The sequence below is a fragment of the Brettanomyces bruxellensis genome, chromosome 9 (assembly GCF_011074885.1).
Source record: "Brettanomyces bruxellensis chromosome 9, complete sequence".
Lineage (NCBI taxonomy): Eukaryota > Fungi > Ascomycota > Pichiomycetes > Pichiales > Pichiaceae > Brettanomyces > Brettanomyces bruxellensis.
Window position 1 is genome coordinate 2808685 of NC_054690.1, and position 23516 is coordinate 2832200.

General features: G+C 37.9%; 11 protein-coding genes across 11 annotated transcripts; 6 read left to right on the top strand and 5 right to left on the bottom strand.

Moving 5' to 3' along the window:
* Window positions 1-199: 199 nt before the first annotated feature.
* Window positions 200-2986, top strand: BRETT_003035 (uncharacterized protein; the record flags this gene model as incomplete). Its single annotated transcript, XM_041281551.1, has 1 exon — window positions 200-2986. The coding sequence occupies one exon, from the start codon at window positions 200-202 to the stop codon at window positions 2984-2986; it is 2787 nt and encodes a 928-aa protein (XP_041139342.1).
* A 417-nt stretch (window positions 2987-3403) lies between these two features.
* Window positions 3404-5848, top strand: BRETT_003036 (uncharacterized protein; the record flags this gene model as incomplete). Its single annotated transcript, XM_041281552.1, has 1 exon — window positions 3404-5848. The coding sequence occupies one exon, from the start codon at window positions 3404-3406 to the stop codon at window positions 5846-5848; it is 2445 nt and encodes an 814-aa protein (XP_041139343.1).
* A 317-nt stretch (window positions 5849-6165) lies between these two features.
* Window positions 6166-6717, top strand: CYP1_1 (heme binding; the record flags this gene model as incomplete). Its single annotated transcript, XM_041281553.1, has 1 exon — window positions 6166-6717. The coding sequence occupies one exon, from the start codon at window positions 6166-6168 to the stop codon at window positions 6715-6717; it is 552 nt and encodes a 183-aa protein (XP_041139344.1).
* A 245-nt stretch (window positions 6718-6962) lies between these two features.
* Window positions 6963-7262, bottom strand: BRETT_003038 (uncharacterized protein; the record flags this gene model as incomplete). The annotated part of the gene is made up of 1 exon (XM_041281554.1): window positions 6963-7262. One exon carries the CDS (start codon window positions 7260-7262, stop codon window positions 6963-6965), a length of 300 nt encoding a protein of 99 aa, XP_041139345.1.
* Window positions 7263-8477: 1215 nt separating this feature from the next.
* Window positions 8478-9956, top strand: BRETT_003039 (uncharacterized protein; the record flags this gene model as incomplete). The annotated part of the gene is made up of 1 exon (XM_041281555.1): window positions 8478-9956. The coding sequence occupies one exon, from the start codon at window positions 8478-8480 to the stop codon at window positions 9954-9956; it is 1479 nt and encodes a 492-aa protein (XP_041139346.1).
* A 1167-nt stretch (window positions 9957-11123) lies between these two features.
* On the top strand, window positions 11124-12386 carry BRETT_003040 (uncharacterized protein; the record flags this gene model as incomplete). Its single annotated transcript, XM_041281556.1, has 1 exon — window positions 11124-12386. The coding sequence occupies one exon, from the start codon at window positions 11124-11126 to the stop codon at window positions 12384-12386; it is 1263 nt and encodes a 420-aa protein (XP_041139347.1).
* A 298-nt stretch (window positions 12387-12684) lies between these two features.
* BRETT_003041 (uncharacterized protein) lies at window positions 12685-13677 on the bottom strand (the record flags this gene model as incomplete). The annotated part of the gene is made up of 1 exon (XM_041281557.1): window positions 12685-13677. The coding sequence occupies one exon, from the start codon at window positions 13675-13677 to the stop codon at window positions 12685-12687; it is 993 nt and encodes a 330-aa protein (XP_041139348.1).
* Window positions 13678-14061: 384 nt separating this feature from the next.
* BRETT_003042 (uncharacterized protein) lies at window positions 14062-15441 on the bottom strand (the record flags this gene model as incomplete). The annotated part of the gene is made up of 1 exon (XM_041281558.1): window positions 14062-15441. One exon carries the CDS (start codon window positions 15439-15441, stop codon window positions 14062-14064), a length of 1380 nt encoding a protein of 459 aa, XP_041139349.1.
* A 933-nt stretch (window positions 15442-16374) lies between these two features.
* Window positions 16375-17595, bottom strand: BRETT_003043 (uncharacterized protein; the record flags this gene model as incomplete). Its single annotated transcript, XM_041281559.1, has 1 exon — window positions 16375-17595. The coding sequence occupies one exon, from the start codon at window positions 17593-17595 to the stop codon at window positions 16375-16377; it is 1221 nt and encodes a 406-aa protein (XP_041139350.1).
* Window positions 17596-18366: 771 nt separating this feature from the next.
* BRETT_003044 (uncharacterized protein) lies at window positions 18367-20442 on the top strand (the record flags this gene model as incomplete). Its single annotated transcript, XM_041281560.1, has 1 exon — window positions 18367-20442. One exon carries the CDS (start codon window positions 18367-18369, stop codon window positions 20440-20442), a length of 2076 nt encoding a protein of 691 aa, XP_041139351.1.
* A 219-nt stretch (window positions 20443-20661) lies between these two features.
* Window positions 20662-22941, bottom strand: BRETT_003045 (uncharacterized protein; the record flags this gene model as incomplete). Its single annotated transcript, XM_041281561.1, has 1 exon — window positions 20662-22941. One exon carries the CDS (start codon window positions 22939-22941, stop codon window positions 20662-20664), a length of 2280 nt encoding a protein of 759 aa, XP_041139352.1.
* Between the last annotated feature and the right edge of the window lie 575 nt (window positions 22942-23516).

A 23516-nucleotide genomic window follows, 5' to 3' on the forward strand; every position in this document is an offset into this window, starting at 1 on the left:
TTGCATTTGGAACGCATTTAATCAATAATTAAGGGACATTGTCCTTCTTTCATTAGTTCCGTCTTTTCCGAGATTTTGAAGCTGCTTTATGGATTGCTTGTAAAAAACAACCAGCCTAGAACAGCTGATAGTCCAAGTGAAATTAGATTCACAGAATTTTACATTTCTCAAAATCACAGTGAGCAGCATTAATTGAAAGATGATTACTCCAGATCAGTACAAGAAATCTGGGGTACCTGTTTCGGGCAGAATACTTAATTGTGTAACGCAATTACCGGGACAGATTTTTCGGACACACGACAAAAGATGGGATGTCAAGAGCCTGCGAGGTTCATCTGCATTGTACGCATCAAACAAGTACTTACAGACTCACACCGATTGGGAGACGCATCTAATTGGATGGACTGGAGAGCTCTATGAAGAAAATGAGACGGTTCCAAGAAGCATTCCTGAAGCACAAAAGATCGAGAATGATCCTTTATATTTATCTAATGAGGATAAACAAAATGTTGAAGATCAAATTAAGTCTAATGATTTATTGTACGGGAAAGCGTCGGCCGGTGAAGAAGGGCCAGCCAGAATTCATGCAGTTTGGCTTTTAAGAAAAGATCAAGATCGTTGGAGACAATATGCTGAAAACGTGTTGTGGCCGGTCTTGCATTATCAACTTCCAGAGGCAACAGGCGGAAATGAACAGATTCAGTGGTGGACTGATTATGTTAAATTCAATGAAGCATATGCAGCCAAGGTTCGATCTATTTACAAACCGGGAGATATAATTTGGGTGCATGATTATTACCTATTGCTCCTACCGCAAATCCTTAGAATGGAAATTCCAGATTCGTATATTGTGCATTTTTTGCACGTACCATTTCCTTCGTCGGAATATTTCCGATGTCTTTCAAAGCGCCAAATTCTACTCGATGGTCTTTTAGGTGCAAATCAGGTTGGTTTTCAAAGTTTCTCTTTTTGCAGGCATTTCTTGAGCTGCTGCACTCGACTTTTAGGGTATGATGTCAATCCTAAATGTGTTTTTGTTCACTCTGCGAAAGTTCTGGTAGATGCTTTTCCTTTGGGTGTGGATGTCGCAATGATGAGTAAGAACGCGTTTGTTCCAGAAGTCACAGCTAAAGTTTCTCAATTGAAAAAGCTCACATCAGGATGCAAGCTTATCGTTGGTAGAGATCGCTTGGATTCAGTTCATGGTGTGGTTCAGAAATTAGAGGCATTTAACCAATTCCTAGAATTGTTCCCTCGTTGGGTCGGACATGTTGTTCTGATTCAAGTATCCTACACACCTCCGACCCTTTTGCCATTTCACACATCAACTCCAGCAAAAAAAGTAGCAGAACTAGTCACCAAGATTAATGGACGGTATGGTACTTTAGATTATACCCCGGTACTGCATTACCGTATGCCAATACCAAGATCTGAGTATTTGGCTTTGCTACGTGCCGCTGATATTTGCCTTGTCACGTGTGTTCGTGATGGTATGAATACTACTGCCCTTGAATACATTGTTTGTCAGAAAGAGAATGCAGCTCCATTGGTTCTCTCTGAGTTTTCAGGAGCTGCCTCGCTTCTTCCGGATAGTTATCAAGTAAATCCTTGGGATACGGTTGGTGTTGCACGTACACTGAATGACTGTCTTTTACTTCCTGAAGAACGTAGAAAGGTTGTCGAGAATCGTTGTCATGATTCTGTCTGCAAACACAGTGTCCAGCATTGGACAGAGGCTGTACTTAAGTCCTTACTAGAAAGTCTCATGCTCAAAGAGCATAATAATGAAGATGAATCCTTAAGCGATAACAATTTGAAAGTGGATATGAAGGATACATCTGAAATGAGCATCGATGGAATGCTGGATCCAAATGAGGCGTTGAGGAAAAAGGAAAGGGCTGAAGTAAAGGAGTCTCTCACGACTTCCCAGCCAAAAAGTGGCCTATTGAAGCCCACTCCGTATCTCAACAAACCTCTATTACTTCAGTGTTACAATAGTGCTGTACGCAAGCGTCTGTTTTTGTTTGATTACGATGGAACTCTTACACCGATCGTTAAGGATCCATCTGCTGCAATTCCTTCTGCTAGACTTTTGAGCTTACTCAGTGATCTTTTAAATGATCTGCAAAATGTTGTGTGGATAGTCAGTGGTCGTGATCAAAAGTTCTTAGAGAAATGGTTTGGAGCACGCTTTCCGGCATTAGGGCTTAGTGCGGAACACGGTTGCTTTGTGAAACCTCCAGGAAGTACAAATTGGACAAATCTTGTGGCAAAAATGGATCTGTCGTGGCAAAGGGTCGCAGAAGGAATCTTTGAGTATTTCACAGAAATTACACCAGGATCTTTCATAGAGAAGAAAAAGGTAGCCATAACTTGGCATTACAGAAAAGCTAGTCCTGATATAGCATTATTTCACGAAGCAGAATGCTTTCAGAAACTGGAAGATGAATTATCCGCGAGAGATTACGATGTGACTGTTATTCGTGGTAAGGCTAACGTTGAGGTGAGACCTTTATTTGCAAATAAGGGTGAGATAGCAAGACGACTTATATTATGTGAAGACCCTACAGTTCAAAGACCAAAAATGCGTGCTAGCTACATGGACTGCCCGGAATTTGTTCTATGTCTGGGCGATGATACCACAGATGAGGATATGTTCCGCGCTTTAAATGCAATCGCCGAAAAATGGCATGAGGAAAATGTTCCGCTTACTGATAATCGTGCACTAGATAGTTATCCATATGGCTTGTTTCCAGTTACAGTTGGGCCTGCTAATAAATATACCGTTGCCAAGGCTTATCTCAGCGACCCCAAGCAGGTTTTAGATACACTTGGCATGCTCTTAGGTCAGGTTTCTATTTTCGACACTGCCGGTTCTGTCGAATTAGATGACCGTGGTCATGTGATCAATTCAGCAAGTGCCCGGAAAAGTCTTCAAAATAGAAGGGCATGGCAACAGAAAAGGCTTTCCGACTCCAAAAAATGAGGTAATTGTGTGACATTTTTGTTGTCTTTGTTATGGCGAGATTTAAATTGAATCTTTTTCTTTAAACGGTTGGTATTTGTTCTTATATCATGTATGAAAATGAACTAATAAATTATGACTTTACGAGGTATTGGTGATGTTTAGTATATTATATACACTAGAAAAAAAAAATTAACATTAAAATAAAATAAATATTAAATACTGATAAATATTATCTTTCCGCTCCCGTAATTGCACTGTTCTGCAACACGGGTTTTGGAAATGTTTACACCGAAACTCTTCTTTTTTAATCTCTATCACTTTAACTGTAATGTAAATCGGCACCCTAAAATTAATCTAGCATTCAGTAAGCTGCTGTTGTTACATGGATATCTGATAGCAAAAAAGCACTATTGTTTGAGTATTACTCTTTTCTCTATGACATCAGATAGAGAATTTAGCTCCGCAGAGCCAACGCCCTTTCCTGGTAGTACTGGAGCCACTTCAATGGAAGGTGATGAGGAAGAGCCACTTATTTTTTCGTCAGGAATTACAACTCATCGGAAAAGCGGCTCGAAACAAACCGATAATAGAGAAAGCATGGCACCTAATGTTGGATATTACGGAAGTTTTGGAGAGAGAAATACATTTTTATCCTCGAGATCGACATCAATTACCGAATCAATTGCGAATAGCGTCATTAGTATAACCCAAATGACACTTCAGCAAATGAGAAGGCGACGATTTCTTACATTAGGGATATTTAGTTTCATTATTATTGTTCTTCTGAATGTTATATTTATGCCGCGTACTTCTCTTGACAGAGACCTCAGGAGGCTCCATGGAGAATTTCTTACCTTTGATGATTGCACAAGACTATTCCTTACACAACTAACCTTCAAGAATTCCGTTGAAAGGTGGTTACGATTTCAGGCCGATGAGCTCCATTCTGCAGGTGATGGACATGATCGCACTGCGGACTTATTCAAAAGTCTAGGATATAGTCCCAACATAGAAAAATATGAAACATGGCTCAATACCCCCACTGATGTTGCACTTGAATTGTTTGCATCAGACAATAAAAGTATGTTATACCAGGCTAACCTAAAAGAGACTGAGTTATTTTCATTTCTTCCTTATAGTGCGAACGGTGAGGTGCAGACATCCTATTTTTATGCCAACTATGGACTGGAAGAAGACTTTCAAGAATTGTACGATAAGGGTGTTCCAATTTCTGGAAAGATAGCTATAATTCGAAATGGTAGACTTCATCCAAGCTTAAAATTACACAATGCCGAAAAGGCAGGAGTATCTGGTGTTATTTTATACTCAGATCCTAAAGCAGATCATATGCAGGAGGGCAATAGTCCAAAGGGGTATTTCCGGAATCCTCATGCAGTCACTAAGGATACTTGCAACGGAATTATATGGCAACCTGGTGATCCGACCACTCCGGGATGGTCTTCAACATTATTTTCCAGGCGTATCAAGCCGAATACTATTTCGAACATTCCTGCAATACCTATCAGTTGGAAGGCATTAGCACCCATTCTTTCTACTCTTCCCAAAATGTTTGAGAACCCAGATTCCAGTTTGGGAAATGATTCTTTCTCTGGTAATATCTTGCATTTAACAAATTCGGTCAGATTCAAAATAAAGCCCATTTATAATGTGATAGTGGAGATTAAAGGTGTTATAACTGATGAGGAAATCATTATCGGCGCTTCAGGTGATGTTATAGGTGGTGTTGGTGGAGCATCAAATGGTTTTGCATCGCTAATGGAGATGGCACGGGGATTTTCGGAATTAATCCGACGTGGTTGGAAACCTTTACGGACAATAAAATTGATATGTTGGGACGGTAGTAGTTTTGGACAACTAGGGTCAACTGAATACGGTGAATTTTATGCCAAGAAGCTTATAAAACATGCTATTGTCTACATTAATCTAGATGGAGTCAAAGGATCAACTCTTCGAATAGAAACATCTCCTCTCTATGAAAATTTTCTCAAATCGAAATTAAAGGATATACTTACAAATGATGAGGGAACAACGTTATGGGACTACTATAAACAAATGCATAATTCGTCACAATTAGATCTTATTTCCCAAAGGATTGGTGATGAATCTGTGTTTCAATCGCATTTGGGTGTTCCATCCGTTAACATCGGATTTGCTAACAATCCTAAAAAGGATCCCGTGTCCTATACTAATTCGAAATACGATTCCGTGAATTGGATCACTTTGTTTGATAAAAGCTTTAATTATCATAACTGGGAAGCACAATATGCAGGTTTGTTTGTACTACAACTTTCCGAGAAGGAGATACTTAATGCTGAAACTTATCCATATATTTCTTTGATTAGAAGGAAATTTATGTTGCTTAATGACGTTCCAAATGCTTGGAAAAGTCGGCGTGTGATGCTTGATCCACGTCATAGTGATTATGATAATCCAACGATTGAGCAAGAAATAGACAACATATCAGCAAAAATAGAAAAACTCTTATTATTAAGCAAGGAATTTGATGCTAAACTTAAGAACCTACAGGAATTAATTCTTGAGGATTACCCTTGGTTTAGGATATTTAAAAAAATCAAGATCGCGTTTGAGATTAAATTGAAGAATACAGAAGTGAAGACATTTGATAAGTTATTAGTATCAGGCCCTGAATTTTCTTCAGCTGATGGCGATGATGGTCTCATGAGAGGTCGAAAGTGGTTTCGACATCTTGTTTTTGCTCCTAATTCTACAACTGGATACACTTTAGAGGTGCTTCCTGGATTGAGTGAAGCCCTCAGGAATAATGATTCCGCTTATTATGCCAAGAATCTCTCTGCTCTGCATCATGCTTTAGAGTTACTTTGCAAGAAATTGCATTAATAGGATTTATATTTTGCGAATTATCTAAAAATTGACTGTAGTCTGAATATATCCTCACTGAGGCATTGTGAATAATAACACAATAGATACATCAACCTTCCTAATTAGGGAGGTTAAGACGTTCTAGGGGGTCTCGAGACCTCCGAACTTTTTCTTTTTTTTCGTATCAAATTTTTTCCTGAAATTTTCAGTGTGGAGGAATATTTATGGATAATCGTATATAATTTTTGTCCTTTCCCTTCCGACTCAACTTGTTATCTTCTGGTAGTAAGTAAATTGAAGCAATCGACACGTTCTAAATTTTGTCTCTAATAAAGATGTTTCCTCGAATTTCCAGGAGAGCATTCTCTACTACATCATTCAACTTAACCAAGTGTTTTTTTGATGTCACTATTGGTGGCCAAAAGCAGCCAAGAATTGTGTTCAACCTATTTGACAAAGATCTCCCAAAAACTGTCGAAAACTTTAGGGCATTATGTACGGGGGAAAAAGGTTTTGGCTATAAGGGCTCTATTTTTCATAGAGTTATTCCAAACTTCATGTGCCAAGGGGGTGATATAACCCATTTCAATGGTTATGGAGGAAAGTCCATTTATGGCGACAAATTCAATGATGAAGGTTTCATGCATCATCACGCCAAGCCAGGTATGCTTTCTATGGCCAATGCTGGTCCAAATACCAATGGTTCTCAGTTCTTTATCACAACTGTGCCATGCCCATGGTTGGATGGTCATCACGTTGTATTTGGTGAAGTTGTTGAGGGTTACGATACCGTGAAGGCAATGGAGGGTGTTGGTTCACCATCTGGTAAGGTCAGTAAGGAAGTTAGAGTTGAAGATTCCGGTGAAATTAAAGATGACAAGCAATAATTTTATTGATAGTGTCGTACCTGTACATACCGATATTAATATATATGATGGAGGAAATGATCTGATTAAGACATGAACAACTTCGAAAGTGGCATTACTACGTTTAGAGAATGTTGATCTGTATATTTTTAATAGTCATGAACGTTTTATGTTAAAAGATAATACAAATTCCACATATATCTTTATATATCATCGTTTTTTTCGATTTTCCTCAGTGATTTGGTAGTTTCCAGTCGCTCCCACCATTATCCGCTGGAAACGGGTGGAACAATAACAATGCCATCGTTGTTGTGTAGCGGAATATCTTTACCCACATCACAAAGTTCTATCTCTCTATTCACATTTAAGTATTCTTCATTTAGAGCTATACCACATGTCTCGATTATAAATTGGAAAAATGCGTCCCCGTAAAGCTCACCAAGTTTGCATAGAACTTGTTGCAAAGATATTATCTGCGAAGAAGTGACAAACTTTAAATCATCATTCGATCGCCCATTAGTAAACCTTTTTGCGGGTCCGAAATATTCAATCGAAATAATAATCATTGTTTCTCATTTGTTTGACATGTTCATCACAAAGTGATACGTTATTCTTGGAATAAAACCCGTTGAAAAGAGAAGGCTAAAAAAAAAAAAAAAAAGATGGCCCGGTCTTTCCAAAAAAAAATTAAATAAAAAAAAAAGCACAAATCAAAGTAATCGAAAAAGGCGCTAAATTACCCGCGCCTTTTCCTCCGTAAACAAAAGCATCCCACGTTGTCGGGATTTTAGATGAAAAAAGTCGAACAATTTATCAATGATATGTGCGTGTACCGTTCGCCAATATATTCTCATCTCTATATGACATAAGCTAAATAGAGCTCAGAGGGTTGGGAGATATTAATTAAACCGAAAATAGTATTAGCGATGGGTTCAGTAAATCAATCCTAATATTAACAACCCACGTTTCAAATCGTTTCAAATTTATGTTTATCACTTCGATGCTTTCCCCTGTATTTTCTCGAATAATCTATGTTGTTCATGTTCCTTATGCTCATTTATTTGCTGAAAAATGAAGTTTGCACTCATAAAGAAAGAAGCTTGTGAATGTAGAAATTTGTCCGTATCAGCAGCTAGCTCGGCTGTCCTAGATGAAAGTTCTGACATTTCATAAAGATTGTGTTGAAGTTCTTTGAGTTGAGAGTTCATTTGCAGTATAAGCTGCTGGCGTGCGGAATATGTAGGCATTACTGAGTAATGATGATGTGAATTCTATCGGCGATAAGATTTATTGAGCGTAAATATGTATAGACAAAGAGAATGTTCCAGTATATTTCAAAATCGGTATTACAGTTTGACACGCGGGAAAGCAAAAGAGCTTAGTTTTTTTTCCATGCAGATAGTGCGTATATCCTCTTGAATAGCGCGTGTGGGGTATTCAAATAACAAAATAAAGGAGGCGCTTGAGATGCTTTGTTCAGATAAGTTTTACTTTGTTAGCTAAGGTGGAAGAAAACAAACCAGTGGCACGCCAAATGAGTCGCGCAGTTTCGGTTGGGATTTTTCCGGTCTGGGGTATAAGAAAAAAAAAGTATTTCACTATAAATAAGTAGCATCCGTGGTACGAAAATAAACTGTCCCCTACTTCTATACGAATACGAGCCCGTACCATATTTACGTAGCATAGTATTTGGCAACGGAACCTGATAGTTTTGAACACGAGAGGCGGTTACAGCTAGATATAGAGGAAGTTAGACGAATAACAGCAGTTAACTTACAAAAATGTCAACAGGTGTTTATACGAAGTTCTTGGCCAACTTGACAAGGATCTTCGCTGCTGACCTACATGCCTTTCCCGCATGCATAGCAGTGGCATTATCGGGTGGTGCCGATTCTATGGCACTATTGAACATGCTTGTTAGACTTAAAGAAGAAAAGCTTCAAAACTTGCACATTCATGCCATAACCGTGAACCATAATGTTCGCCCTGAAAGTGCCGAGGAAGCTCAAGAAGTGGGAGAAGTTGTTTCTAAATTACCTGTTGAGCATCATATTCTTGATATCAATCAGAAGATAGGTCCAAAGCAGATGGAGAAGAATGCTAGAGAGCTAAGATACAAACTTTTGCTAGGAGCTTGTGAGAAAGTTGGTGCGGGTGATATTTTTATGGGTCATCATCGAAGTGATCAGCTGGAGACGTTTCTACTTCGAATGTTGAATAATTCCACTTTGTTTGGATTGAGATCTATGAAGCCGGTTAGTAATTATCCTATTGTATCACCAAATTTAGACTTAAAGGTGGTTAGGCCAATGCTGAATATAGACAAAAGTGAGATTCTGAGCTATTGCAAGAGTGCGGGGCTCAAGTGGTTTGAGGATAGAACTAACTTCATTCCTGGTCTCACAAAACGGAATTACTTCCGTTCCCTACTCAAAGATGATAAGAATAAGTTGCCACCAGCCTTGCAGAAGTCAAAGATTCTTGACTCGTTGGCAAAGGTTGAAAGCTTCAACAAGATTGTGGATTTAAGAATGAACAATATTAGGAAAAGACTTCAGGAGGAGGGTGCGGATGTCATAGATCCAAAGACCATGTCTTTGAAACTTTTCTTCCCTGCAGACATGATTGGTCCGCTTAATTATGTTGCTTTGGACAGATATCTCTTCTTGGACATGTACCAAGTTAGTGCAAGTGCAAACTATTTCCATGAATTCACTAAGGTGGATGATAAGTACTCGACTTTTATTCCAAAAGTTACTGGAAGGAAAGATAAATCCTCTTTGATTGAAGATATTTGGAACGGCAAGAAGCCAAGCAGATTTACGCTTCTAAAGTGTCAATTTGACGTCAAGCGTTCTGATGATGGTATCGAGATGGAAATCAGTAGAGCAAATGAAGATCCTCGTAGGGGATTTCACGTGCTTCCATTTGATATCAAATCTGGAGAGCCAACGCAGTGGTTATTTTTCGATGAGAGACTCTTCCTGAAGTTTAGTTGTATCGATCCAAATATGAGTGGTCGGTATAGACTAGAGATTTTCAAAGATAAAGTTCACTTAGATATTTTGAAGAAGAGTTTTGCAAGATATTCAGGATTCAAGAAGTTGCTTAACAAGTATCACGTTCCAGTCTTGATCCGCTCGGGTGAGTCCGGTGATTCTGATAAGATTGTTGGATTCCCTACTTTGTGGAAATATGCAGATGACGTCAAACCGGGTAGCATTGTTTGCGAGATGAAGATGAAGCGTGCGTTGCTTTGATACCTTCGCCAAGTTTGAGACTAAGCCGATCACAATATTTGATAAAAAAATAATAATAAAATGAAAACAGCACGTATGACCTAATGGATCATTATCACTTTCCTAAGCAATTTGTGCATCGCTTCTGGTCATATGACTTTGGATTGAATATCTTTAGGTATTATTATTAGCACAAACTATATTATTAACAGTTTTTCTTTGTCACCCTTTTCCCTTTGTTTTTTGTTTTGATTATTATTCATTATATAAAAAGGTATGCATATAGAAATGGAATAAACCGGATTAGAAAAGCTGTAACATTAGGGTAGATCACATATATATGCGAGGCATTGTATCGGCTCATTTCCGGGATTGTTTTTTGTGAATAACCTTTGTTCTTTTTCTTTGTTCTCCACAATTTAACACGGAACCGGTTTTGAAGACAGAAGAATAGCATGCGACAAAATTTTTTTTAATATTTTGGTTTGCACTAATGCCGGCCGTTCTGATTAACCATCCTAAATTCACCTATAATAACTAGTATGTTGTTTTCATAAAGAGATACTATTATTTTGCAACTAATCCAAACGACAGTTGAAATACCTGAATTTCCCCTATGCGAATTTAAATTTTCTTATTATATGTTTTCTTTGGACGATAAGCGTTTTTTATTATCTCTTTTTTTTTGTCTTGTTTTTCTGTTTGATTGTGATCCGTTTCCCCTCTGGTTAATTTGTGAGGGAAAGAGGAGTAACAATGCAATTTTTCGTGGAATCAGACAGTTTCTTTTTTTGTTTTGTAGGCAATATGTAATAATAATCGTCGAATTGGGTTGCTTGCTTTCTTTGAAAAATAAAATATACCCTTCATTATTGTGCAAAAACCCCGAGCTCCGCGAAACAATCCCTCGGTAGTAGGGCATTGGCAGATGGGAGAGGAAGACGCATGATAATCGAGGCATATGGAAATTTGAAGAAGGGGGTAATAATTTAGGGTCGTTTCTACCTTTTTATTGCCATGTGATAGTCATATGATCGTTGAGAGTACTTATATACATTTCTTTTCTTTTGAAAGACTTGTTGGAGGGTCGTATCCAATATAGCGCAAAGTTACTTTCTGCAGAAAATATTTGTCTTGTGATATTTGTATACTAAAACAAATTGATGTATACTAACACAGAACACAGACATGCCTGCCACAGAACCTCCACTATACTTAGACATTTACTCTACAATGGGTAAGAGTCATTTGACGGAACCACATGTTTCAAATTCAGAGATGCAGCAAATTAGTCCTGGACAATCATCCTCTCCCTCAAGCTCTTTACCACCACCTTATTCACCATCAGTCAGGCACATTTCAATAGGATATTGTCTTGATGAGGGTGCTGAGATCAAAACCGGCCAACCCGGAAGCTTCTTCCCTGTCATAGTGTCAATAGAGTCTACAAAACTTATCATCAGGAGATTGCACGGAAAGATTGCAAAATGTGTTTCAAAGCTTTTTGATGATCTCGATCCAAGCAGTATAGATCCAGATTTGAATATAAAGTCTAACAGGGTACGTAATATTATGAGAATAAGGAGTTATAGCATGTCACCACCACCGAGGCGCAATAGTTTTTCCCAAGTACTACATTTATTACCCTTTAGAAAAAGAAGCAGGTCTACTTCATGCGTGACTCCAGTGAATAAGGTCTCTAGTAAGATGGTGCTGACAACGCAACTATTAACTTACAAACCCCTACTCACTGAAAGCAGAATTGTTGCTTTCTCTCCCATTGAACACGCTATGGAATCATTACAAAAAGACTCGACTCTTTTTGGCAGCTGGTCGCTTCAAGAGCTCGTGAAGTATGGAAATGCGTGCGATTATTCCTCAAAGGCATTTGCTCTGCGTCTCATATTTCCATCTGATCAGTTATTAATTGCAAGCTATAATCCCTTCACATTCATTCAATTATTTTACAAGCTTAATATTGCACATGAGCTTTCGCTCGATTTAGATCTTCGTGTGGTTCTTCCAACAGATTATTGCACGCCGAGACGCCGCAGACAAAGTAATACAATCCGTTCCCAAGCACTCAGTTCTGGAACAAGGCTTTCTTCAACTTCAATGGATTACTCCCATTCTGACTCGGTGTCATCTATTGTTTCATCCGAGGATGATTTTGTTGATCATAGTCGCCCACATAGTAATTCGATTGAATCTTATCTTAGCTTGTCGACTCACTCGACGAATTTACCCACACCAGATTCTTGTTCGTTATTTTCCCAGGTTAATAGAGAGAATTCTGACGTGACGGAGCAGCATGAAGGTACAGAAGCTACGGATATACCCAATATAAAGATTTCCTCCGATTTTGATGATCAGCCAAATGATTTGCATGAAGAATTAATTTTTGCACTGAGATGTATGAAAAACTGCCGAAATCATACAACAATATTTTAGTGGTTTAACACTTATACTCTCGATTTCTTCAACTATTAGTGCCTGAGGCACTAACTAAAATGTTTGCATCCGGTATGCTATTCATATTCAATTCAATCCGTTTTATATCATTTTAATTTATCATCCTTTATACATTTAAATATTCGTTATCTTTCGGGAATAGGAAAATAACTTTGTATTTTGGTAAACGCTTCCGAAATATTTAACTTTATTGGGATTGTTCACCCACTTAAAGGTCTAGCGTAAACTAAGCAACGCTAGCAACGCAAGCATTTTTATAATTTGTAAATTTATGATTTTAATCAGAGATACTTAGGTATTCTGCGTAATTCTTGTCCAGCTTTTGAAGAGTGATACCCGGTCCTAGTTTTTCTAGCTGTTCAAACGTGTCCTTAAGAAGCCCTGTATGTCTATTTTGTGCACCTTCTTTGCGACTTATGAGAAACTCATAGCGGTCATCTTCACATTTCTGATTCTGGCGTTCTTCCCAATAAAGGCCATCTAACCCAAGATCAGACTCCAACAAAATATTTTGGACACCAACATAATGAAGTTCAAATGCCTTACGTAACCTTTCCTTGTATCGCTCTAAATTTAGCACCTTGCTGATGCTAAACTTGATGTTTGGAAAAGATTTTGTATAAACTCTAATTTGTTCGATCGAGCCTGAATATGAGTGTAAGTCTATCCATTCGCTCGAATAGGTTTTGCCGTTTCCTCCTCCGAAGATTTCTTTTAAAATGTTAAACAGCTTACCATCATTTCCAACACAATGTAAACTAATATGCCTATGTAGTTTCTTTGCCAATAAGAGAAATTGTTTCAAAATTTTGACCTGATGTTCCATGCTTGTTCTAAATGGGGATCGATCAGTACATTCAAAAACCTTACTTTTTAATTTTGGATTGTCGATCCATTCCTGGCACTCTTTAACCCCTAAATATCCACATTGAGGAACCCTGAACACTTTATCAATTCCAATTTCACCAATTCCACTCTTCGGATTTTCTAATAGAAGTTGCTCTATCCTCTTTATAAATTCAGGGAAGTATATTGGAACAGGTAAAGCCATGAGTAATTCGTCTGATATTTCCTTTGAGGGTTGAAAAATTGAACTGTAATGCTTTCTTTTTATTTCCATCGTTGTCAAGTATCCGTCTTCCTGATCAAAATTTTCAAACGTAAATAAATGTGAAAACCAAGGATGCACGCCGTAATTCGGATTTACGAAGCAGGGAAAGTTCTCCGAAAGATCGTGAATCAAACTATAGTCTATAAAGTTCGTCGACATCATATTTAAGCAATATCGTTTTTGAATATTGAAGCCTCGCTCAAAATCTATCTTTCTGCTCAATTGTAGTTTTAAGTTGTTGTACTTCGTGTGAGTTACCCCAGGAGAAAGATGGCAGTGTGCATCGAATAAGTATTCCTGTCCAGAAATTTGTGTGTAAGTCGTCATGCTATCTTAGCTTGAATACAAGACAGTTCACCCTTTTATTTCTCAATCAATGTTGTTTGCTTTTGAAATAAAAGGCATATAATCTGTGATGCATAGAGTAGCTAGTTCATGAGCAAATTTGATATGATCGCGGCCTAGAAATTTTTCACCAAAGAGCGTTTCTCGCTTTCCCAAAAATCTTTTTACCCCATGAACCTAATTTTAATTTCACCTCCTTCATATTAAATGTGAAATCCTTTCCCTTATTTTAGTGATATTTCTTGCACGTAACTTTCTTCTCTTTTTCTTTTGGGAGTTTTCGTTACACTCGATGAAGTCACAATTATAACGGTTTCGACTGTTCGTTGGTTTGACGTCAACCTCAAATTTAGTCCACCGGGAGTATTTCGCATATGACGCAGATGTAGACGAAGATGCGTCGCTAGCTGTTGCCGAAGAATTAAAAGAGCACGTTACGTGAAACGAAGTGGAATTCTCGGATTTCAGTTTTTCATCAATTTCAATGTTCTTTGCAACCATCGCACCTTTAAGCTGTCCTGATGATTTTGAACTTTGAGAATCAGTTGAATTCGAATCACTTGGGCTTAGCGGTGTATTTCTACTGATACCTCTATTTATGGCATTGGAAAGGTCCTCTATAGCATTTTTACGATTTCGTGTCACAACAGCCCGGTCACACCCAGAGAGTACGTTCAGGCGTGATATTGCAAATTTCTCTGAAAATTGAGTTCTTTTGTATCCGCTGAACTGACCCATAAATTCGAGCTCATGTCGTTTATCTTCATTTTTTAACAAGCTATAGTCCCAATAATTAACTATTTCGATTTTTTCCTTATTATTAATGGGGGATTGTCCGTACTTGGAAATCATTTCATTATCATATCTGAAGTTTTGACAAAGGCAAGCAAATGAAAAGTATCTCTTCATAGTAAATCCTCTCATCCATGTTCGGACGTCACTTACTATAGGATATAATTCGCAAACATGTTGCTTGAATAATGATATAAATGTAAGGCATTCCCGACATGAACTGTGTCTAGAAAATATGAATCGAAGATCTAATGGCAGAAATAATCCAGTCTCTTTATTTTGTATGTACGCCTTTGAGACTCTAGTCGTAGAATTTCCGGTGTTATAATTAAAATCGCATGAATAAAATGTATACTTCATATTAGTCCGTTTTTCAACAGAATTAAATTCTTCCATTCTCTTCTCGCCGTACATATTGTCAAATTCAAATTTTGTCAGGTCTATTGATGCTGATATTGATACCATACATTGGTCAAACTCTTTCCCAATAAAAAATTGGTATCTTGTATCTAAACAGGATGTGTTCCCTTCGCATTGCACCAGGAGACTATCTAAAGTGTCGACTGGGTTGACATACAACTGCGAATGATCTTTTGGATGATGAACGTAGCGAAATCTTCGTTTCATTTCCTCCCCAAAAGTAAAGCTCTGAACCCCAAACGCATCTGCTAGCCGTATCCAAACCTCTTCAAATCCAAAAGTTGTGTTCAATAATCGGAATGTGGTTCCTTTTGGGTATTTCCGAATCATGTTAATTAGTTTCCTAATTCCGATGTATCTATCCATTATATCAATATTTTGAGTTCTGTACGCAAAAGTTGTATCAAGATATATGGCATCCAAGCATGCGGTGCCTCGCTGTGTATTTCATTAGTTTCTGGTTCATTTTTAAGGAAAAAATTGTTGGCATATCGAATCTTGCATCTCCTGTAAATAATACATTCTTATCATGCGTTTCAAAGAGAATCATGGCAGATCCCAAGCAATGGTATATTGGAATAAATGTGACTCTAATCTTTCCCTGACCCAAGGTTAATGTTTTGTTCATCGGACATGGCCGCAATTTGTCGAGGTTTTTATTATATTTTGATTTTTCCAATGAACAAATTAGTTTCTTTGTGATTTCTGTGCAGTATATTTGAAGGTTTCCAATGGAATTAGCAAGACCCGATAGATGATCAGAATGTGCATGAGAAATGAAACCATAATGCACCTGATCAGTCAATTTTATGAAATTGTCCACCCGTATGTAGGGAATTTCTGGAATTATGCCGCTAAACTGCATATCCTCTCTAATTACTCAAACACCTTTTTCAAATTTCAAAAGTGAGCATCACAAATGATCAGCAAAAGGCAGTGATACAACGACTGATAAGAAGGATGACTAGTTACAGGCATATGTAATAGCGAGAGCGCTTTGGCAGTGCTTTTTTTTTTTTTTTTATGATTAGACTTGGTGCTTACTACCTTCAAATTCTCCTTTCACTCTAAGTCTAACTTTCAGTCATTTTACCACCCATGAATAGCTTGATTTATATCCAGTTGAAAATAAATTCGGCTACAACTAACTAAGGAAAACAAAATAACATAAGCGTGTTCTTTCCTAAGATCAAAAACTGCCAACAACTACCCTATTGGAATAGAAAGTCATCAAATCGTCTATACAGTTCGTAATAACAGATAAAAGGAAAATAAAAATTTGGAGGCAAGAAGTTCTGATTAAGCAAACTTTCCCTCGATCTGACTAATGTAGCTACCAAATCTAGAAATGAATGCCTCAGCCTTCTTTTTGGAGTCATAAACCTTGTCGTTGCAGGTTAATTCAACATTAACGGCAGTTGCCGGAGTGGATGATTTCTTGACTGGCTTTTGCTCGTATGGCTCAAAATCGAAATCATCAATGATTTCATCTGTAGCCGTTGGTTTGGATGGAACCACACTGATGCTGTAGTTAACCTTGAACCTTTCCGCATTTCTTGGAGGAGCAATCAAATCCTCAAATAGAGGATCAATGAGATCTGAAGAGGCATAGTTCTTTGTAGCGTATGCAGCAGTTTCTGCCTTTGCCACAGCACTTGCAATCAACTTAGAAAGAACCTTAGGGGGAATCTCCTTTGAAATGATGAATTCACCCTTAACCAATGTTGGTTGTTTGACTGGCTTCTTCGTCTCTGGTGCAGCCTTCTCCCCAGCAGCCTCCTTGGCTTCGTCCTTTGCTGGTTCCTCGACCTCTTTACTAGCTAATTCTATGTGAGAGAGATCTAATTTCTCACTATCTGCTATGAAAGAAGCAATTCTGGTGTTTTCCTCTGCTGGTATTTTACCCAAATAAGCGAGCACATCACCCTTAAGAATTTTGCCGTTAGGACCTGTTGCGGTGATCTTACTAAGAGCATCTTCCCGTGAAATCCCTTCTCTGGCTAGCATAAATTCAACAGATGGGAAAAAGACTTGATCTGGATTAGCCTTACCACCCGTAACACTATTCGAAGATGCCTTTGGAGCTGGTGTAGGTTCAGCAGCTGCAGGCTTGGAGGTATCAGCAGCAGCAGGCTCTGGTGCAGAAGCGGCATCAAGAGCGGGATACTTTAGAGTTGCTAAATCATCAGATTGGTCACAAATAAATGCAATTGGAGCTCCGACTTTAACATCATTTGTGCCCCCAGGAACTATGATTTTTGCAAGCTTACCGTCATCCCCAGCATCAACTGACATTGTGGCTTTATCTGTCTCAACATCTAAAAGCTCATCTCCAGCACTGAAATCATCACCCTCTTTGACTTTCCAGGCAACAACACCACCCACATCCATTGTAGGAGACATGGCTGGCATTTTGAAAATCGTTGCATCTAATTTCATCAATGTTGTACTGAAAGTACGGCGACTCAATGAAATCTTCGCCAAACTTCTTGAAGCCTGTAGATTGATAATTCTGAACATTTTTGTATAAAGAAAGCTTTTCTCCCGGATACAGCAGGGTTCACCAACAAATAGAGCGTTTGAAAATTGTAGCTGAATTCACGTCGGTACTTAAAATTACGCGCCTGTGAAATGTCAATTGCAATCAAATTGTAGAAATGATATATCAATCAGCATAAAACCATAGAAAATAAAGAAAAAAAATAGGGTAAGGAGAAAGAAAAGGAGTTTGCAAACAGAACGGGTTACGAGATGCTATCAACTGTAGTAATGGCCATGTAACAAAATTTTAAGAGGGAGAAAAAATTAAAAAAATCAATGAAGAATGGAAGATCGGAGAAAGATAATAAAAGATCACAAAGACAAGTATTTCACACAATAAAATAAAGCACAGGCAGCCGATTTTCATACAATTCCCCGACAAATGTAATAAACTTAATGTAAATGATCGGGCTGTGTGGTGGGAAAATGCGGGTCACTGCGGTGTAGTCGGATATTCCTATTCACGGATTTGTATACTCCGTTGTGGGGAAATGCTGGGAAAATAGTGGGGATACTTTCATTTGTAAGGATGTGTATGGGACAAAAATTTTAGGGGAAAAAAAGCTGAAGGCATCCGTACATTGTTGATCTGAATTTTTTTCACTTAAAATTTTTCTCCTACTTTATACCGATTTGTAGTCTGAAGAATATATAATACGTATTATTAGATATAGATTGTACCTACCGAGGATTCATCCGAATATCATTAGATATTTAATCATATACTCAGAAGGGATTTTATTATTTGTCATGGGAAAAAGGTCTAGAAAAGAAACTTTCATAGCGGCGAAGCGTCCTAAGAATGGAAATGATCCTTTATCTGAGTCAAATGTATTCGCCGAGCTTGCGAATGATTCTCGTGGTGATGACGCACTATCTGTAGGATCAAGAAGACATCATAATATGTATAAGGAGGATGCTAATAAGATTGAAGATTATGAGTTGACTCCTAGAAGTTTCAAGGGAGTTAGCAGTGATGCTACTGAAGGTTTACCTGTGAAGACAGCGGATGGTGGTTTAAAACGTATTGTTCTGAAAGACAGTGATTCAGAGAACGAAGCTAACGAAGTGGAGTCGGAAAAGAGTGATGAAGATAATGATATTGCGCCATTTGATGGAAATGAAAATGTGCCAGATTATGATGAAGCAAATGATGAAGACTATAAAGAATTGTCCCCGGAAACTAGGGAAAAAAAGATTAAGGAGGATATCGCTCAAATGGCTGAGAGCTTGATGGAAAATCCAGAAGATAATGTTCTCCTCTTTGCAAAATTATTACGAATGATGTCCTCGCATGTGCCCTCCACCGCAAAGCTTTCCCTTCTATCGGTTGTTCCAGTTTTTAAGAGTATATGTCCCTCCTATAAAGTCAGGCCATTAACAGATGCCGAAAAGCACGAAAAGATGTCAAATGATGTTCAAAAAGTTCGCTTTTTTGAACAGAACCTTGTGCGTTACTATAGGAAATACTTGGATGTTCTCTCCTTACATTCATTAAAATTCAGTACTTCGCCGAAAGCCACTGATTTGGACATCGTGCTTGGAATTTTGTCTACACGTGCTGCATGTCAATTGGCATCGCCTCTTAGGTTTTTCAATTTCAGGTCAGATCTTATGAGGATTTTAATTCGTAGGATTATGCACAAACCTGCGAGTGCTGCTGAATATGATGTTTTTAAAGAATGTGTAAAAACATTGGAGGCACTTTTAGTTGAGGATGTTGATTTGGGTAGTATATCTCTAGATATTTCGAGGATGTTGTCGAGATCAATCAGACGCCGAAATATGAAAGTGGATGAGAGTGTTGTTAATATATTTCTTTCGTTAACAGTTTTGAGAGATTATGATCCTCATGCTTCAGCTGAGGAGAAAGAAAAAAAGATCAAGCTGAAAAGAAAAGAGAAGGTATTCTTGACGAAAAAGCAAAGAAAGGAACTTAAAGAGAAGAAAAAGATTGAGAAGGAAATTAAAGATGCAGAGTTCAAAATAACTGCAGAAGAACGAGAAAGATTTCAAGCAGAAATTCTAAGAACACTTCTTACCCTATATTTGGAAATACTCCGAAGTAGACCTGAAAAGCTTATGGCCCCTGTTTTAGAAGGTATTTCAAAATATGGTCGTCAAGTGAACCTTGATATGATTGGTGATTTCTTACAAGTTCTTCGAGAGATTTCACATGATTTACTTGATTCTTCGAATGACAATATTATGTTTCTTAACGCTTCTCAAACTCGACAAGTATTGTTGTGTGTTATTACCTCATTTTCCCTTCTTTCATATCTTCCATCAAAAAGAGTTCATCTGGACTTGAACAAATTTGTAGAATACCTTTATGGGTTGTTGCCCTTGCTTTCCGAAGATGCTGAAATTGAATTTTCATACAAAACCTTGAGACTCATGGATCCACTTGCTACAGACCTCAAAATGAAGCCATCGGTGAACATTTCCACTGAGGCAGAGCTTTTGCTCAAGGGGTTAAACGCTATTTTCTTTAAGTCGAGATCCGGATCACAAGCCCGTTCATTGGCTTTTACTAAAAGATTGTACACTGCAATGCTTCAGTTCCCTGATAAGAGTACCATCGCAGTAATGAAATTCATTGGCAAATTGATATCGAGATATGATGATATTGTCAGTTTATATACAACAGAAGATAGGATTCAGAATGGTGTCTATCGACCATATGCGGAAACCATTGAAGGAGCTAATACTGAGGTTGCCGTTCTTTGGGAGAATTTGCTTTTAGAAAAGCATTATAATCCAACGATCGCAATGGGTGCCAGAGCCCTAATTAATAGAGCAAAAAAAGAGCCAGGTTTTATGTAACTTTTCTAATTTCAATTATAGATAAATATTTCACGCTTAACGGAAGCATGCAAATTACAGAGGCATATTTCAAAAATAGGCTTGTTACTTCAATTTATATATCCTTGTCTTCATAAGATTATGTCCCAGCCTGTTTATCTATAGAGTGAAAGGGGAAAAAGTTCATATGTATTTAAATGGTTTATTTGAATATGACGCCGTGTACATAATTAATGATAATCACCGTACACGAGTATTGCTATTCAGCTGTCTTCTTTTAACTTCATCATCTTCCTCCAGATTTATGTACGACAACCCAAAGTCATTCGAAACCATCTTATCAGCCTCTCTCTTTCCTGAAATGAAAGAATTTGGCCTAGAACGTTGGCTATACGTATCATCAACACCAGTTCTTGGTCTACGACGACCAAAAGAAAAGCAAGGTTTCCTAATTGGTACTGAGGATGAAAGTGATTGTGTGTTTTGTTTACGGCCAAATGAGTCACGCCTTGCAAATTTGTGCTGAACAGGTGTATGGAAACTTTTTCTTTGATGAGGAGGTACGTATTTGTGAAGTACTGGGGAACCAAGTAAGTGACCATGTGTGTCCGAAGATTCAATGGCGCACTCATCAGAAAATTTCTGTGATAATTTGTCGATATCCGGTGAATCAAATTCTTCATCACACACAGAGTGATTAGTTTCGATTGCGTCGTTATTGTTTCTTCCCGCACCACCTTCCTCGAACATGAAGAGATCGTCATCATCAATAGCAAATTCTTCGGATTGTGGTATGGGCTGAGACTCCTTGTGTGATTTCAAGATTGATGGAGGTGTAGGAGGCCGGCATCTCATGTTTGGAGGAATGTATTTTCCATTCGGACTACTGAAGTTCATCACAGGTACCTTTATAGACCTGGACAATGATGAAGTTGGATATTGATGACTTGCCGGAATATTCCTTGGATTCAAATCTCCATCTAAGTCGTATTTTTTATTTCTGAACGAATATCGTGTCGAAGCAACCTTTTTTCTTCTTCCTTGGACTCTGTTTCCATTTCTATATCTATCCGAGTATTGTATATGTTTATTTCTTCTTTGTTTCCAGGCTCTGTTTCTATGAGTATCACCCGAGGTGTTGTTATAATATCTTCTTTCATACTCACGAGCACGATGATCGAATTTTCTATGCTGATTTGTTTTCCGCATGTAGTGATCAAAAACAGAATGAGGAGTAAAGAAGTCTTCCCTGGCAAATGGTGATTGTTTATCAAATGTATTCTCTAATGGTTTCTTGATAACTCTACCATCACTGGAACGATCCCTGTGCCTAATTCCAGTAGGAATGTTAATTGGTTTTCTGTAATGTGGAAACCGACCCTTTGGAACCACATATATATCCTTTTTCAAATTTTTTTTAGCTCTCTCTGTTGCTTCCACTTCCAGTATTGTATCTGGGATATTTCTTTCAATAGTCAAATGATCTTGTTTTGAGGCTGGATCATGCTTTTCAGAATTGAGATTCTTCAAGTGTGAGGTCAATAAGCTATGTTCAGGAGCGGACTTTGGAATAAACTGACCAAGTTCTAGTTCCCTTTCATTTCTTTTTTGATGCTCAGTTGGAAGTTCTAATGGAATAAATTGTTCCTTCCGTATAGAATTCTCTTCAAATGGTTTTGTAGCTTCTTTCATCTTTGCTTCCTCTTCTGCCTCTTCCTCTTCCTCGAATTCATAATCATACGTCAAAACTTCGATCTTTTTCAAAGCATCTTTCATCTGTTCTAAGCTCCTGTTCTCTGGGTCTATTGTAAGACTATGTCTCAGAATTCCAAAAAGATCATAACTCATTGTTGGAAATATGTCAAATAAAGTTTCTCTATTAGCCGCAAAATATAAGAATAGTTTGTCCTTTGAATCTGCAGCTCTAAATGGACTCTTTCCAAAAACAATGTTTAGAAGACATATTCCCATCGACCATAGATCGACTTTATCTGCTCTATATTCGTCGCTATCGTTGTGCTCTAAAAGCTCAGGTGCCATGTACCTTTCACTCCCAACGTCAAAATCCTTGCACCAAAGATGATCCGTTGCCAATCCAAAATCGGTTAGCTTTATTGACCAGTCCTCGGCAATCAAAATATTTTCCGGCTTGATGTCCCTATGATATACACCCATTTTGTGGCAATGTTCCACGGCATTTACTAACTGCATAAAAACATCCACGACATCCCTGGTCGAAACAGGAGCAATTCCAAGTTGAATGGCATCATGCAAATCTCCCCTTAGAACGTATTCCATGACAATATAAGTATCAAAATTATCAATAAGACAGGTGATATTCGGATGTCTTCCGACCTTCTTTAACATTCTTACTTCTTCTTGTGTTTCCCTTAGAATTAATTCTTTATCAAGTTTCGGATGTTCAATCGGAGCATTTGCATAGTTTGATTTCCCATCTGCCCCTTCAAATGCCTTAAAGTCTTCCATCGAGGATGTATTATATTTTAATGCCACTAACATATTTTTTTTTTTGGTATCTTTTGCCAGAGAGACAACGCCAAAAGAACCTTCATTGATTCCTTCAACCCTAAGATACCGATCCTTAAGTAATTTCCCTTCTAGAAAGCTTTTATAGTCTAAATTCATGATGTTAGCTTTGATATATAGTGATGCTTTCTATTTTCAGTTGACTAATATAATTGATTATCCCTCGATGTAGCGGCTTGAGATCAGCTTGATGTATATTTATATTGTACAAGCGTGGGGATGGAAATTCTAGATCAGATTCCTTCACTTCGACTTCAAAAAGAAAGGTAAATACTGTTATAATCTTATTGGTTTTCAGAATTCATATATGTGTTTTTTACCTTAAGATTCCGGATGTCTTAATAGTTTCCCGCCAGCATGAAACAGAAGGGGATGATGGCCCAGCTAAAAGCAGATGTAATAGCCGACAAGTATTGCTGAGACTAATGATTCCAACTATTGATCTCGTTTTTAAAAAAAAAGTTTCCAAGCAGATATAACTTTTCCTTATATATTTACGGTGTGGCATATGTCATATGTTTCTAAGAGTTGTTGAGTTGAATATTGAA